We start from the raw sequence: 18851 nt of genomic DNA on the forward strand, positions 1-18851 counted from the left end.
CTCCTGTGCCGCCTCACTTTCTTGAAAGATTTCAATTTTTATTCCATCAATTCCTGGTTCCTTGTTCTTTGCCAATTCCTTCAATGTACCTTGGACTTCTTCAGTATTATTGGCTCCTGATCATATGCTACTTCTTAAAATGGCTGAACATTGATAATTACCTTTTGGTATAGTGTTTATGTGTATTCCTTCCATCTTCTTTTGATGCTTTCTGCATTATTCAATACTTTGTCCTGATGATCCTTCAATAACAAAAGTCAAGGGTTGAATTTTTTCTTCATTTCCCCCAGTTTGAGAAATGCTGAGAATATTCTTTGCTTTTGGTTTTCAAACTCCAGAACTTTGCACATTTCATTATAATATTTGACTTTGTCTTTGCGAGCTGACCTCTGAAATGTTCTGTTCAGCTCTTGTACCTCTTCACTTCTTCCATTTGCTTTAGCATTTCTATGCTGGAGAGCAAGTTTCAGAGTCTCTTCTGACATCCATTTTGAACTTTTCCTTCTTTCTTATCTTCTTAATGACTTTTTGCTTTCTTCATGTATGATGTTCTTGACGTCATGCTACAACTCTTCTGGTCTTTGGTCTTGAGTGCTTAATGCATCAAATCTGTTCTTCATATGATTTCTGAATTCAGGTGGGATATATTCAAGGTCATGTTTTGGTTCCCGTGGACTTTGTTTTCATTTTCTTCAGCTTCAGTCTGAATTTGCATATGAGCAATTGATAGCCTGTTCCACAATCTGCCCCTGGCCTTGCTTTGGCTGGTGATATGGAGCTTTTCCATCATCTCTTTCCACAGATGTAGTCAATTTGATTCCTATGCATTCCATCTGGTGAGGTCCATATTTATAATCATCTCTTATGCTGTTTTTAAAGAGTATTTAAAATGAACATATCATTGGTTTTGCAGAATTCTATCATGTGATCTCCAGCATTTCTATCACCAAGGCCATATTTTCCAACTACTGATACTCCTTCTTTGTTTCCAGCTTTTGCATTCCAGTCACCAGTGGTTACCAATATACCTTGATTGCATGTTTGATCAATTTCAGATTGTAGATATTGGTAGAATTCTTCTATTTTAGCCTCACTGGCTTTAGTGGTTGGTGCATAAATTCAGATAATAGTGGTATTAACATATCCATTCCCTGTAGGTGCATGGATATTATCCTATCACAGACAGCGTTGTACCTCGTGACTGATCTTGATATGGTCTCTTTTTGACGATGACTATGACGCCACTTCTCTTCATTTTAACATTCCTGACGTAGTAAACCATGTGATTTTCAGATTCAAAATGGCCAATACCATTGTATTTCAGCTTACTATGTGTTTATGTGTTCGATTTAATCTTTGACAATTTCCAATTTTCCTAGATTCACACTTCATACATTCCATGTTCTAATTATTAATGGATATTTACAGCTGTTTCTCTTCATTTTGAGTGGAGCCCCATAAGCAAATAAAGGTCCCAAGGTGTCTACTCCATTTGCGTCGTCACAGTCAACTCTACTTTGAAGAGGCAGCTCTGCTTCACCAGTCACATTTTGAGCGGCTTGCAACTTGAGGGGCTAATTTTCTGGCAATATAGCTGAGTGTTTCTCTGCTATTCATAAGGTTTCCAATGACTAAATATTCAGAAGCAATTCTTCTCTCCTTCTTCCTAATCTGTCTTAGTCTGGAAGCTCGCCTGAAACCTGTCCACCATGGGTGACCCTGCTGGTATTTAAAATACTCATGACATAACTTCTAGAATCACAGCAACTCACAAGCCACCACAATATGACAAAACTGACAGACGAGTGGTGGACCATCCTTCTGGAAATCTCTAATAAGAAATTCTTGAAGTCATCGCTGCAATTACCAAAGCAGGCACAAAAACCTTACAATTTTTTATTAAATATCTTTTAATCTCCTATTGAAAATGCAACTTCTATATGAATGTGACATATAATAAATGTCACATGCAAAATATGTGTTATCAGTAATTAAGTTTTGGGGTAGTCAAAAGTTATACACAAATTGCTACAATTTGATGAACTTGACCTATACTTATGGATGTAGTAGTTCAAAATACCAACTGAGAGGGAAGGAATCTCCATATCAAGGATCAATCCTATCCCCTCTGTATACAGGGTTGATGGGGACGGGCAACTTAGACATTCACTACCTAAAATGGGGGGTGGGGGGCGCTAACAAGGCACGAAGGAGTCCTAGCGTGGCGCTGTGGGTTAATGCACCACACTGCAAAGCCGTTTGAACTGCAAGGTAGGCAGTTCAAGCTCACCAGCTGCTCCTTGGAAACCCTATACAGGGTCGCTATGGGTCGGAATTGACTCAACAGCACTTGCCAACAACAACATCAAGGCACAAAGTGACTGGCTTACAAGTTTTCAAGAGGGAGTTTAGTTTGAGTGTGAGGGGGAAGGTAGAGTCTCCACTGAATAGTTTTCATCTTATCTAGATGGGTCTGATGAAAATAACTGAGTATAAGATTCTTAAGATTCAATAGTAATTATTGTCATGACTAACTGTGACTCTCACAACTGTAAAGGTAGAAGTTTTGTAACAAAAAGAGGACCATTAAGGGAGAAGAGCATGAATGAAATGTGGTACCCTATCCAGAGAAGCAGTGATACCAGAGAAGGAGACAGAGATGAAGGCATGGAGAAATAGAGCAGCTGAGGACTCTAAATTAATGGAAAGAGAAAGGCTATCTGCCGGCGGCTAAGTGCTGGTAGCCAGGAGGCAGGCTCGTAGAATATGCCCTTTGGTTGTTTAAATGATTATATATTCCTGAGTGGTTTTGTGTATATCCCTACCAAAAAACAAAAGAAAAAAACAGAGGGAATAGAAGCAAATACTGTTGAATGATGATGTACAGAGGAGATTGCAATCATTGCAATGAAATGATGAGTGTAAAACTGATGTTCCCCCATGTAAACTATCACTCAATTCACAATAAAAACTTTTTACAAAAATTATACACAGATTTTTGACTGGGTGAGGTTAGGGTATCTATACTCTGTGTTGTTTAAAGGTCAACTGTAAATACAAAAATATTCAAAGTCACTAATGAAATATTAAAATAATTTTAGATTAAGAAATAAAAGGAAACAACCAATGGAGGTTTTAAACATAACCGTTAATCTTGGCAATAATATGAAAAACTAAAAACACTTATACAATTAGTCAAAAGGTAAACAAGTAAAAAATTTACTAAACAACCATTTGGCAAATCTATATCTAAAACCTTAAAGTATACACACCATTGTAGTACTTTAATTTCCAAAAACAACGAAGGAATATTCTAAAATTTGTATTTATAAGCTATTTTTCCCAGTATCACTCATAATAGGTACAGAGATCAAATATATTTGACAGTAAGAACAGGCACAAAAATATAAGTTTTTGTTTTTGTTTTTGTTGTTGTTGTTGTTGTTTTTAAGAGAAATGAGGAACAGAATTGGAACTGAAAACATGTTGGAAATTGAGATAACTTGAGAGTCTATTTATCAGTCTTTTTCAATGGCTACATCATTAGTCAGTGTGTTCTCTCTTGCTTTCTCTGAATTTGTCTTTTCTGCTTAGTTAACACTTCTGCATCCTCAGAGTATCTCTTGAACTCCGCCCCTTGATTTTACCAACGCTTTTTTACTTAGGTTGAGTTCAAATTAAGACTATTCTTTTCCATCTAAACAACACTAAAAACAACAACATTTTACAATAATAATAACAACACTACATTAATTGCATCCCATAAGTTTTGATATAATTTTTATTATTACTGTTCTAAATATTTTCTATTTATTAATTACCCTTCTTATTTACAAGGAGGAGTCATGGTGTGGCACTGTAGGGTAAGCACTGGACTACTAATCACAAGGTCAGCAGTTCAAACTCACCAGCCATTCCTTGGTGCCCTACATTGTGTCACTGTAAATTTGAATCAATTTAATCAGCACTTAACAACAAGAATAATTACAATGACTTCCAAAAGCTTATGGAATAATCCTATTATTTTTTCATTCCATGTTTCCACGAACATTTGGAAACTCTCTCGCAAATAAGTTTTCAAAGGGAATTTGTCCCAGCTTATCTTCTTATACACAAAACCACTAGAAGAAAGTCATGAGTTGGCTGATTCTGGTCTAACATGTGATACAAACAATGTGACCAAGGTGGCAAGAGGCATAAGTAGGACAAGTACTGTGAAATTTCTAGTCACACTCACACGCACACATATATACATATCCACACACACAAAATCCTAGAAATCACATAAGTGTCATAACAACAGGAGATGGTTAATAAATTATAGAACAACATTAGGGAAGGAAACTATATACACAGTTTAAAGCACAGTTATAATATATGATTATCAATGAAGAAATCTGGATGGTAGGATTACATTTGTTCTTAATTTTATTCTTGGTAGCAGTGCATTTTCTAAAATAAGTGTGGATTTCTTTTATAATAAAAAAGAGCAATCACTGAGTTTGTATATTGATTAAAGCAAAGCAAATATTTTAAGTTTACTTTTTAAATAGCAAATATTTTGCTTACCTTTCCAGCATCACATTTTGTGCCTTCATTCACCATCCCAGGATCTGGAACATCAGATCCTAGCTGGAAATCCACACCCCAACATGTAGTATCTCTATGGCGGGTTTGAATAATAGCAGGCATAACTCCAAATACAGGCATGCCTTGCACATTTTCACACTGAAGCTTTCCACACAAAGCATTCCTATAAGAAAGACAAAGCAAAAGTAAAATGCATTCAAAGTGTATATAAAAATAAGAACCAAAAGAAAAAAAAAAGTGTGTGTGTGTGTGTATATATATATGTGTGTGTGTACGTGCTCTGGTAGCGTAGTGGTTATGAATCGGGCTGCGAACCGCAAGGTCAGCAGTTCGAAACTACCAGCTGTTCCATGGGAGAAAGAGGAGGCTTTCTGCTCCCATAAAGATTTACAGCCTCAGAAACCCTGTTCAGGGTTGCTATGGGTCGGAACTGACTCGATGGCACTTAACAACAACAACATATATATATATATATATAAAATGAATGCCAATGGTGCAGTGGTTAAGGGATCAGCTGGTAACTAAAAAGGTCACCAGTTTGAACGAACAGATGATCCAAAAAAGAAAGCTGTAGCAGTCAACTTGCCAAAGATTTACTTCTTTGGAGACCCTTTGGGGTAGTTGTACTCTCTCCTACAAGGTCCCTATGAGTAGGCAGCAACTCGATGTCTGTGTGTCTGTGTCTGTGGGTGTGTATGAGGGGGTTTCAAAAGTCTGCGGATAAAAAATGAAAAGATAATGAAATTTTCCCCACCAATATTTTGAAGCTCCCTCATGAGAATATATACATACAAAATACATGAAGGGGCTTCAAAAAAATTTGTGGAAAAATTCCATTATCTTTTTATTGCATTTTCCCAGGAACTTTTTGAAGCACACATACACAAAGGGGCATCAAAAAATTCATGGCAAACTTCTATTATCTTTTAATTACATTTTTCCATTAACTTTCTGAAGCCTCATTATGTAGCACACAGCTAGATTGAGAGTTTAATGCTGCTATTTAGCTGAAAGGAATCTCTAAAGAATTTTTATGAGAGCAAAGAAAACAAAGAAGATCTCTTTCAACATGGCAAAGAAGATAAAAAGAAGCAATGCCAATGTGGCAAACCAAATGGAAGAGATCTATACTTGTGCCCATTCCAGAAAAAGGGAATTCAAAAGACTGTGGAGATTATCAAAAGTATTATTATCATCAAATGCAAGTAAAATTTTGCTGAAAGATATGTCAAAACGGTTGTAGCAGTACATGGGCAGAGAAATGTCAGTAATTCAAGCCTGATTCAAAAGAAGACATGAAAGTAGGCATACCATCACTGCTGTCAGATGAATCCTGGCTGGAATCAAAGAACACAGAAAGATGTTTTTCTGTGTTTACTGATTACACAAAGGCATTTGACTGTGAATCTTAATTTATAGATAATATTGTGAAGAACATGGATTTCAGAGCACTTACTATGCTGAGAAACCTGACAAAGACCAAGAATCAGTCACTAAAACGGAACAAGGGGATACTGTTTGGCTTAAAATCAGAAAAGGTATTGCATCAGGGTTGTATCCTTTAGCACAGTTATTCAATCTGTATAAGGTAAAGAAAAGCATGACAACAGTATGGAAGGAAGGTTCATTATCAGATGACACACGCTTGATTGCTGAAAGCTAAAAGGAAGTACTTACTGAGGAAGATCAAAGACCTTCAGTATGGAATTACAACTCAAGGAAAACAAAATCAATTGGACCAATAATCAACATAATGATAAACAGAGAAAAGACTGACATTATGAAGGATTTCATTTTACTTAGATACACAATGAGAGCAGCAGTCAAGACAATATAATTTATTAAGTAAATCTGATGCAAAAGACCTCTTAAGTGTTAAAGCAAAGATGTCACTCTGAGGACTAAGGTGCACCTTATCAAATCCATGGTATTGTCAGGCTTCATATGTATTTAAAAGCTAGACACTGAACAGGAAAGACCAGAGTACAACAGATACATTTGAACTGTGGTGATGGCAAAGAATATTGGGTGTACCATGGGATGCCAAAAGAAGGAACGAATCTGTCTGTTTTGGAAGAAGTACATTCAGAATGCTCCTCAGAAGCAAGGATGGCGAGTCTTAGTTTCAAATACTTTGGAAATGGTATAGAGAGAGACCAGTCTCTGGAGAAAGACATCATGATTGGTCAAAAGAGGGTCTGCAAAAAAGAGGAAGCTCCTCAACAAGATGGACTGGACACTGCAAGAATGTACTTAAATATAGGAAAGATTGGGAGTATGCCACAGGTTCAGGTAATAATTCATTCTGCTATACATTGGGTCACTATGAGCTGGAACTGACTCAATGGCACTTAAAACAAGAAGAAGAGAGGAGAGAGGAGCATATCTAACAGAAGGGACAATATGTGCAGAGGTCCCATGGCAGAAGCCTTATATACTCCAGTTGGGTGAAATACCTCATGTTGTTGTTGTTAAGTGCTGTTGAGTTGGTTTTGACTCGTAGTGACCCTGTATGAGGTTATCAAGAAGCAGCTGGAGAGTCTGAACTGCCAACCATGCAGTTCAAACTGACTTTAAGATCGTGTACTTATCCTACAGCACCACACCAGGATTCCAACATCTCATAGAAATGGCAAATGAAACCACAAAAGTGAACAAAATCTTACGTGGACAGAATAAGGAATGAAAAGAAAGGAGAGACTAGGCCTGAGCCTTGATAAATTCCAGTATTTAACGGCTAGGTAACAAAAAGTGGGCCTACAAAAAAAAAAAAAAAAACCCACCCACACACACATACACATTAAATGACATCCAAAACACACAAGAAATACTAGAAAAAAAGCTTCTATATAAAAACCCCAGGAAGTAATTTCTTCAAGAAAGACACCAATAATGTTAAACTACTAAAAGGCTAAGTAAGACGAAGACCTAAAAATAGCTCTTGGATTTAGTGACAGGGAGATCACTGCTGCAATTTCTTCTTAACAAGTAGTTTCAAGTGTTTCAACCTGGTGAGATGTGAAGAGGCAAATGGGATAGAATAAATGCACAGTATTATAGAGTAAGGAGTCCTGGTATGGTGTCGTGGGTTAATGCACTAGACTAAAAGGTGAGTTTGAACCACAAGGTCAGTGGTCCAAGCTCACCAGCCACTCCTTATACAGGGTGGCAATGAGTCAGAACCAACTTGACGGCACTTAACAACAACAACATTACATAATAAACCCAATTATGTAAAATGCCACTGGATGTACTTGTTCTGCACTGAAACAAAAAAGGGAGGAAATATGCCAAAATAATGAATAAATATGTACTGACATTATGTTGGCATTTTTTTCTCTTTTTAATATTATTAATTTTTTACTATAAGCAAATGTTACTTATATAAGCAAAAAAGTTTTCATTCATTACTCAAAGTTATACAGAGTTAGAAGAAAATAATAAAGATCAGAAATAGTTTTTACAGGAACCTATAATAATGCATTAATGAAAGTAAAGAGGAAAAAGGTGTTTGGTTGAGGGTTCTTATTGTAGATAAATTAAGAACAAAGTAAGATTTTTTAAATGACTACATTATAGACAGGTCACTTTAAAAAACGAATGAATTATTTTACCAGTTCTGTTCCTGACACCAGAATCTCCCTGAAGTCTTGTGTTAGCAAATTACAAACTTGAAATCCTTAGGTATTTTAAGTGGAGAAATCAACCGTTGCAGAGCTACAAAACATCCTAGATATGAATGCTTTCTAGCTTTCCCCATTCCCACTTACCCAGTGGCACACTTCTTATATTCATTGCCAGATAAACCACAATTGCCAAATCTGTCACCTTTAGAATTCACATCAGTGAAACAATCTCTTGGGGCAGCCTTGGCTTCTGTAACATTAAAAAGAAAAAAAAAAATTATGGTAATTTAATTCAGAATTAAAAGCATGCCCTATGACAGATAGTCCACATGAGGGTATGAACTGCCTCAATGCCTCTAAAAAGATTCAGGTCTTACATAAAAATAAAAACATTTTTATTCCCCCTTACAACAAAATATAGAAGTAAACTTTAGATTGTGCTTAAAAGTCTAGAGTCAAACACAAATGTCATTAAGCAGATTAAATTATAACAAAATTAAAAACCATGCCCAGTACAGTGCCACTTTCAGCAGATTCCTTTTCATCCCTGGCGATCTAGTAATGTTAGGATTCAGTGCTCTTAAATACACATTTACCATTCTACTGGCTACACTAGGGGCGAGTTTATGAAAAAATACCAACGCTTATTACTTGGTTTTATTTGTTATACCAGGAGGCCTCAAAAAAAATTTGTGGAAGAGTTCCATTATAACTAGATTCCATTTTTCCTCAAACATTTTGAAGTCCCCTCATATATAGATAATTAGCTGAAGCATTCCTACTAATTAGTTTTACAGTCATGACAGATGACAAAACAGTAACCCACTCTTGTGTTCCTACACTTTGTATATGTATCATTTAATACTCAATTGTGTAATTAAATATTCTAAAAGTCAAGTCAGTTGTTGCTGAGTTGATGCCATGTGTGTGTATCAGAGTAGAATTGGGCCACATAGGATTTTCCAATGGCTCATTTTTTACAAGTAGATCACCAGGCATTTCTTCAAAGACCTCTCTAAATGAACTAAAACCTCCAAACTTTCAGCTACAGGCAAAGCATGTTAACCATGTACACCACCCAGAGACTCCACACATTCCTAAAAGTATTTTGCTTGGAGATACTTTTTAAGCAAAATGCTAATAATCCCTCTTTAATAAACAAATGACCTATCTTATTCATCTAATACTACGTTTTTACCTTGCTTTGTCTGTAATGGATACAGGTTGAAAGGAGTTGGAACAAAAAAAGCACATAGGATCAAAAATGATGAAAAATTAATTTAGAACTCCTGGTGCTGTGCTTTATGGTAAGCACTAGACTACTAACTACAAGGTTGGCAATTCAAACTCACCAGATGTTCCCTGGAAACATTCTACAGGCTTGCTATGAGTCAGAATAGACTTGATGGCACTTAACAACAACATACATGAAAAATGTAATTTGACAATGCATATAGACCCTTGTACAAAACAAATAATTTTTTACATTCCAGATCATCTACAAAGAAAAAAAACAACTCTGGTTCCTTTACTCCTAGACATTTTTGCAGTCCTTCTGGTCTGGTGCTGTAGGATAAGCACTAGTTCAAACCCACCAGCCACTCCTCAAAATAGGGTTACTGTGAGTTGGAACAAGGAGCTCTGGTAGCACAGTGGTTACGAATCTGGCGGCTAATCTCAAGGTTGGCAGTTCGAAACTACCAATCATTCCATCGAAGAAAGACGAGGTTTTCTGCTCCCGTAAAGATTTACAGCCTCAGAAACCCTGTACAGGGTCACTATGAATTGGAACCAACTCCATGGTACTTCACAACAACAACAACATGAGTTGGAGCAGATTCAACAGCTCTTAATAACAATAACAACAATAACGACAGTACTGGAGTCCTGGTGTGGCGGTGTAGAGTAAGTACTGGACTGCTTATCACAAAGTCAGCAGTTCAAACCCACCAGTCACTTCTCACACAAGGTTGCTATGAGTTATAACTGACTCAATAGCTCCTAACTACAACATGACAGCAGTATCTTTACTAAATAACAGTATTTATTTAAGTAAGCTTGAACCACTGACCTTGCATCACATTAAGGGTGAGTTAACTAAATGTTATCCAAATATACTATGCTAGTTTTTAAGTTGATAGTTTTGTGTGGCCTGTGAATGACATTATAAATTTTGGCAGAATAAAAGGTTCTCCACCCCTGAGGTAGACTATCATTGTTGTAACACTGCTAGTACTGGATCAGCTAGTGGGTTTGAACTGCCAACCTTGTGGTTCTCAGTCCAGTGCTAATCCTATAGTGCCATACCAAGAGTCCAAACAAATACTATTAGACCGACCAGCCTGGAGTGGCTAGAAGAACAGAAGATATTTCTGGAAAGAAAGACTGACAGGAAAAACACAAATCAATATAGGTAGTCCAACTGATTACTACAAGAACAAGTAAGTTGCTTGCACAGGAGACACCATGGCAAGTGGTCGGGTCCCCTCAGGGCAAATCCCCTTCCAAGACAAAGACTCAAGGGGAATACACACTCTGATTGGTGACCACATTCGTCACCAATAAGGTGATGTGAGGGAAAAACAGCAATGAAGCGGCGAGCTAAGCCAGACAACGTTCAATAGATTCCTGTGAACCTGGGTGGAGACTTGGTTGACCAGCAGTGTGACAAGACGTGGGGACTCTTGGGCCCAGAGTCAGTGACATAACCACAGAGGACTAGAGTGGAGAGTGAAGCATCCAGCTGATAAAAAGAGAGGGCAAATGCATAAGAACACCCATACTTGTAAATAATACCCACTTGACCTGGCTTCAATGACTGGATGATCAGAGCTCAACTAGAAGAGGAAAGAAGAGGTAAAAAAGAGTAATCTGATACAATTTGAAGAACATTGGCTACCCAAAATGGGGAGAGGGGTGTCTACAAAGGCAAGAAGTGACTGGCTTACAAGCTTTCATGAGGGAGCCTAGATCCAGAGGGCGCGGAGGAAGGTAGAATCTCCACTGAGTAGTATCCAATCTGTCTGGGTGGGGCTGATGAAAGGAGATGCGGATAGGTCTCTTTTATGACACAATAGTGAATAATTGTTGTCAGGACTGATTGTGAGGGTTGGAAATGTAAAGGTAGACATTTTGTAGCAAAAGGAGGGGAGTGATAGACTTTGCAGTCCAGGAGTGGAGGTCCCTGGGGCCACCAAGGGAGAAGAGCGGAGGGCGGGACCCTACCCAGAGAAGCAGTGACGCCAGAGATGGAGTGAGATGATGACATGGAGAGATAGAGTGGCTGGGGACTTTAGACCCAGAGAGGGAGAGGGTTGTGTGCTGACGACTAGAGGGTAAGCTTGCAGGGTATAGCCTGTGGTTGGTTGATGATGCATGGAGGGGATTATAACCATGGCAATTAAACTATATACGATAGGATGAATGTAAAGCTAATGTTCTCCCATGTAAACTAGCACATAATTCACAACAAAACATTAAAAAAAAAAAAATGCTATAAGACCAATTACATAGTGTGAATGAAGAGACGGAATTTCTAAGTAAGACATCAAAGGAAGAAATCATATATTAAAGATAATTTAAATGAGAGAAATTTTATGTCAAGTAAACAATATAACCAAAATTAAAAGACAAAGGACAAAATGGAGAACACTGGTTGCAATATGAGGGGATTTTACAAAAGTCATAGAATAATGAAATTAAAAGATAATGCAAGGCAGAAACAGTAAAAATGTAACAGAAAATAATATAAATGGTGAATATGAAATCAAAAGCATCCACTCAAACCCATCAGTAATTAAAATTTGTATTAAAAATAACAAAAATTAATGTATAAAGCATTTATTTTATTTTAAAAAAAAGTTAAAAAACCAACGTTGGAAATATTTAGAGAAATTAACACACTCATACATGGCTAAGTGAGAAAACAAAATGGTATATTTCTGGAAATTATCTAGAAATGTCCCAAAAGCCTTCAAAGAACATAGCCTTTAATATAGCACTTCTACATCAGGGAATTTATCCTTAAAAAAAAAATGTATTTGCAACCAGCACTGTTGACTGGATAAATTATTATATATAGTAACTATCCTGTAGAAAATACCTAATAACATGGAAAAGTATTTATTATTCAGTGTTAATTTGGTCTGTATTCTCCCAGGTGATGTATCTATCATCCCTCAATACAGTGTATATAAACATCACAAATAAATGGGCCATGATTTACGGATAGTAATTATGATTATTTTTTTTACTGCTTTTCTGTTTTTCATTTTCACCAAATTTTTCATTTTCACCAAAGCTATATATATACATGGAGTCCTTGTGTGGTGCTATAGAATAAGCACTCGACTACAAGGTTGGTTTGAACTACAAGATTGGAGGTTTAAACTCACCAGCCGCTCCTCTGATACACTATACAGGATCGTTATAAGTCAGACTGACTCAACAGCACATAACAACAATAGACACACATAATTGAAGAGCCCCATTCTTATCTTACTTATTAGGAAAAAATAAAGCATACTAATATCCAACATCTTCATCCCTTGAAGTACCCTTTTTGCATTTTCAGCTGATTATTTTGCTACTTGCTCTTTGTTACCTTGATAACGCTACTTCTTTTTTTAGTTTTCATTTGGAAGATACTCTTTAAAAATGTTTACATATATAACAAAACGTTTATATATAGATCATCTTTGCCATGTCAACCATTTTTCCACATAAAATCCAGCCACACCAACTACACGCCCCATGTTGCACAACTATCACCACTATTCATTGCCAAATCTTTTTCTCTCTCTGCTCTTTGTTCTCATTTTTTTTTTTTTTTTCATTCTTCTTTTGGGGGAAAGTTCCCAACTGTTTGTCCTAATGAGAAAATAAATATATACTGTTTGCCTTCAAGTACAAAAAGAAAAAGAAATGTTTCCATTTAGGTAGTGCTATTTCTTTATTTTTCCATTTTAGGCATAAACTGTTACAGACTTGGGATTTATTTTCTAGTGAGAGTAAAACACAGTATTTCAGGACTCATGCTCCATTTATCTAATAGAATATTCTAATGAACTATAATATAAATGAGTAAATATAGATGAATCTCAAAATCATTTTGAGAGACCAATGTAAGTAGCAGACTCATGTACAATACCATACTATTCGTGTAAATTTATTATGACTATAAAAATAATACTATATAGATAGTGTTTATATACATAGTATTGAGAGACAATAAATTGAGAGATACACACAAATAACATCAACTGGAAGAATACATGCCAAATTTGTGACCATGGCTGCCTCTGAGAAGGAAGAAGGAAGAAGTGAGAGGAGAGAAAAAAATAAAAGCATTCGCACTTCATCAAAGTGCTTTATTCATTTTACTTAAAAAATTAAGACAATAAATAAAATCAAAACAACAGAGTATAAATACTAATTATCTTACTTGAGCCGAAGATGACTTGACACTGAGCATCATAATATTGGCACATGCCATTGTAACAATAGGCTTTGTTATTCTGGCAAGGATATCCATTCTGAATAAAAACATCTGGCTGACAGAACTGAGAAGAGCCATTGCAATATTCTGTAACATCACACTCATTGTTTCTTCCTCGGCACACAGTACCACCTGGTAGGAACTAAGGTAGTAAATTGCAAATTAATAGAAACATCATAACATTTTAATAAACTAAACAAATTAAAAGAATTTACATCCATAAAGTGTTCTAAAAACAACAAAAGGTTAAGAACCCAACAGAAAAGTGAACAAAGACCAATGTTTCTGCTATTGTTGTTAAGTGCCCTCGAGTCAGTTCCGGCTCATAGTGGCCCAGTACATGGTTTCCGAGGACTCACTAATAAGTTTGAACTGTCAACCTTGTAGCTCAAACCGACCTTGCGGTCCAGTGCATTGTCCTACAGTGCCACACCAGGACTCCAGTTAAGTGCAGTCAAGTTGGTTCCAACTCCTAACAACCCTGTATAGGGTTTCCGAGGCTTTAAATCTTGAAGAAGCAGTAAGTCTAATCTTTCTCCGTGGAGCAGCTGGTGGGCTTGAACTGTAGACACCAAGCACTAACAGGCAATTTATAAACGTTATGAAATATTTAAAAAAAAAAAAAACATATTGGTAGCCAAAAGAAATGCTAATTAATTTTTTTTTAAATACTGAAAAACACTTATTAAAATAACCAGGACTATAAAGCTTGCTAGACACTAAAGTTGGCATGAAGAAATGATCATTTGATTATATTATTGGTAAAAGTATGATGTTGTTAAGTGCCATCGAATTGGTTTCGACTCATAGCAACCCTGTATAGGGTTTCTGAGGAGTGGCTAATGAGCTCAGACCGCTAATCTGGCAATTCAGATCAACCTTGCTCTGGCACATTAACGTGCAGCACCACACCAGGACTCTGGAAGAAGTATAAACTGATATATTTGTGGAAGGTACACAGAGTGTAAATAAAAAATTTAATATACATATTGTGCCTCAAAACCAAAAACTGGAAGGAGTCTAAACATCCATCATTAGTTGACTAGCTAAAGCAATTATGGTATAGTCATGCAAAAGAATCCTGACTATATAAAACTCACTGTCATCAAACTGATTCCAACTCATAACAATCAAAACAGAGTTTCTGAGACGCTAAATCTTAAAGAACATAGCCTTATCTTTCTCCTTTGGAGCAGTTGGTGAGTTTGAACTGCTGACCTTGCAGTTAGCAGCCCAATGCCTAGACCACAGCATCACCAGAGTTCTTTACTAATTATATAATCATATAAAACTGCATGAATGGGGAAAAAAATCTGTAACAGTCAACCGACAAAAGCAGATAATAAAAACATTTGTGTGTGTGTGTGTTGACCCACTCATGCATATACACACACACACACACACACACAAACTCTTACATACGGGGGTCTTTCATTTTCTGCATTTTATACTTGCTTTTACATGAATTATTTATACTAAGCATATATTACTCTTAAAATTAAACTAACATGCTTCCACATAGAAAAAAATCTTAATTGTCATCAAAGAATGTTGCAAATTTGCTAACATATAGCACACAATTTCTCATAATCATATAAAAAACCTGCTCTCAGAGATCTCAGAAAATAAATTCTGATAAAAAGCCTTTTTATTCTTTTTTCCATTTTTTATTCCTAACATGGAAAAATTCCTTACCAAACAGTTTTTACAACAGTCACCATATGCACATTCAGCACCTGAACGAAGCTTACAAGTAGTTGCTTCACAACAGGGGTCCAACTCACATTCCTATGAACAGAAAATAAACTATCAATAATGCTACTGATATCAAATTAATTACTAACATTCTTATTTTAACCCTAAAGTCCACTTCTTTTTTACCTGGTTATAGCAGATATTCTGGATTTATCAATGACTCCTTTAGCTACAACAATTTACATCTCAACATAATTTTAAAGACTCACTTCCCTCAAATCAGTTGCATCTCATAGTAACCTTAGAGAACATAGTAGAACTTCCCCATAGGGATTCCAGGCCTCTAAATCTAAATGGAAACCAACTGTCATATCTTTCTCCTGCCTAGTATCTGGTGAGTTTGAGCAGTCTATCTTTTGGTTAGCGATAGAAAGCTGTAATGCTGTCCCAATTTTTTAAAATACAAAATATACTAGTTTGCTAATTTATCAAAGCTAGAAATCAATCTTAAATCCTCAAAATAAATTTTGAAAATTAACTAATGTGCTTAGATAAAACAAATGGAGCCAAAGAAGTCATAATGAACAATATAAAATATTCCAACTGAGTGATAAAAAAATGCTACAAACTGTGGGGGAATATGTGCTAATTACAAGGTAATTTATAGCCTCAATGCATATATCAACAAATAAGAAAGGTTGAATAGTAGTAAGCCAAAAATGCATCTCAAAAAGCTGGAAAAATCAAAAGCAAATTAAACTAAGCAATTTAAATCAAAAGTAACAAAATTAAAATTAAAAAGCACAAACACAATTCAAAATAAGTTCTTTTTTTTTTTTAAAGGAAAAATAGGAGCAGAAACAAGACATAGAAACCATACAACAGTAAGAGAAAAAAAAATGGATTTTTTTCAAAACTACTATCAATAAAACTGGCAAATCTCTAGTGAAATTAGTAAACATTAAAACTATTAAGACAGGCCTCAAACTGAATCAACTCCAAGGGATGAACTTTCAGCCAAACAAGAGATGATTTATCAAGTGATTAATAACACTAGGGAGTAATGTACACCTCAGTATAGTCAACCACAGGAGACCAAAAAAGCAGCATTTGCACCAAAACGAAGCTCAGGTGGTAAAAGGAGCACTGAAAATGGATAAATGGGAACTGGGAACCAAAGGAGGAAGTAAAAAACAAACTGCATATAAATTGTTGAATAGAAAAATAATTTACTCTGTAAACCGTCATCTAACTACAATAAAAAGTAAAATTAAATTAAAGGTATAGATAACCAATAACCGGAATAATTTTTAAAAAAAGGATATCAGTACAGATACTATAGTTATTATAAAGATAATAAGTTATTTGAAAATTTAACAAAACAGGCAAATTCCTAGGAAATGACATTAAGACTATCTCAATTAAAAACAGAAATACGAAGGAGTCAATAAAGAATTTATATCTGTTTTCAACAATACTACCATAAAGAAAACTCTGAGATCACACAATTTACTTAGAATACAAAAAAAAAAAAAAATGGATTCAATCTTATGCAAACTCTTTTAAAGTATAAAAATACAAAGCATTACCTACTTCCTTTATCTTTACCTGAATAACATAAACAAGACAAGAGAGTACACGAAATGAAACATGGAGAAATACAGGGCAACTTATTCCTAAACAAGTCACATCTGTCAATACCAAGAATGAATATATAGTTATGTTTTTACCATGCAAATTTTAGTAAGTTTAATTCATCATGCTATCTCCATAAGAAGAAAACTTATGATGATTTCAATAGATTCAGAAAAGAATAAAACTGAACTTACATACTTTTAAAAAATTGAAGCACAGTAAGAACAAAAAAAGGGTTTTGTTTTGTTTTGTTAAGCTGCTAGATAAATGGCATCTGCCAATATTGACATTGAGAAACTGAAAGCTTTCCCTTTGGCATAAGGATACCGCTGTCACCACTTATTATCAGCATTGTATCAAATATGCAATGCAAAAATGGAACTAAATAAATAATAAGAAAAGATTTAAAGATAAGAAGAGAAATATTTTTTTAAATCTGGCATTATTCTACATAAGATTATATAGAATGAAAATCCAAAACAATCTAGGTATAAGAATTAATAAAGTTGCTGTACAAAAAAATCAACTGGATCAAAGAGCTTTGTAAACAAAGTATACAGATAATCTACAGAAAGGAAGAAAATATTTAAGGACCATTTAATAGACAAGAGTTTGATACTCAATCTATATAAAGAACTCCAACAACTTAACAACAAAAAGATGAATATCCTAATTTTAAAAATGGGCAAAGGACTTGAATAAACATTTCACCAAAGATGTACAAATGTCCAATATGCACATGAAAAGATGCTAAATGTCAGGAGTCGTTGTTGCTCTTAGGTGTCCTCAAGTCAGTTCCAACTCATAGTGGCCCTATGTACAACAGACGGAAACACTGCCCAGTCCTGCACCATCCCCACAATTGTTGTCAAGTTTGAGCCCATTGTTGCTGCCACTGTGTGAATCCATTTTCTTGGGGTCTTCCTCTTTATGGCTGACCTTCCATTTTACCTAGCATGATGTCCTTCTCCCAGGACTGATCCCTCCTGATAACTCCTGAAAACATGTCTCAAGTACAAGACACAAAGTCTCAACATTCTAGCTTATAAAGAGAAAACTGGCTGTATTTTTCTTCCAAGATAGATTTGTTTGTTCTTATGGTACTTTCAAGATTCTTCACCAACACCATAATTTAAATGCATCAGTTCTTCTATGGTCTTCCTTATTCATTGTACAACATTCACAGGCACATGAGGCAACTGAAAATACCATCCTTGAGTCAGGCACCTTAGTCCTCAACTGACATCTTTGTTCTTTTAACACTTCAAAGAGGTCTTGTGTAGCAGATTTACCAAAAGTTAATACATCATTTGATTTCTTGACTATTTCCAAGAGTGTTGATTGTATATCCAACCAAAATGAAGTCTTTGGCAAATTTAATCATTTCTCCATTTATCATGATGTTACTTATTGGTCCAGGTTAATTGTCATTGTTGTTGTTAGGTGTTGTTGAGCTGGTTCCAACTCATAGTGACCCTGTATAGGATTTCTGAGGAGGGGTTGATGGGTTTGAACCACTGACCTCATTGTCAACAGTACAGTGTTTATCCTACAGTGCTACACTAGAACTCTTGGAATATTATTCATCCATAATAGGAAATGAAGTTCTGATACATGCTATAGCATGAATAATCCTCAAAAAGTGATGCTGATTGAAATAAGTAAATTTAAAAAAAAATCAATCTTGGGAGAAATATCTAGAACTGATAAGTATATAGAGATCAAGAGGAACCCTTGGTGGTATAATGGGTTAAGCACTGGGCTGCTATTCAAAAGATCACCAGTTTAAAGCCACCAGCCACTCCATA

General features: G+C 35.6%; 1 protein-coding gene across 1 annotated transcript in view; it reads right to left on the bottom strand.

The window, feature by feature from the left end:
* Positions 1-18851, bottom strand: part of ADAM9 (ADAM metallopeptidase domain 9) — a 239070-nt gene that overhangs the window by 50037 nt on the left and 170182 nt on the right. The window contains exons 13-16 of the mRNA XM_006859940.1: positions 15409-15501; positions 13660-13855; positions 8361-8466; positions 4570-4753 (exon numbers count right to left, since the gene is read on the bottom strand). Coding sequence (XP_006860002.1) covers positions 4570-4753; positions 8361-8466; positions 13660-13855; positions 15409-15501 — 579 coding nt within the window. The remainder of the gene's footprint in view (positions 1-4569; positions 4754-8360; positions 8467-13659; positions 13856-15408; positions 15502-18851) is intronic.

This window comes from Chrysochloris asiatica, unplaced genomic scaffold (genome assembly GCF_000296735.1).
Source record: "Chrysochloris asiatica unplaced genomic scaffold, ChrAsi1.0 scaffold00035, whole genome shotgun sequence".
Taxonomy (NCBI): Eukaryota; Metazoa; Chordata; class Mammalia; order Afrosoricida; family Chrysochloridae; genus Chrysochloris; species Chrysochloris asiatica.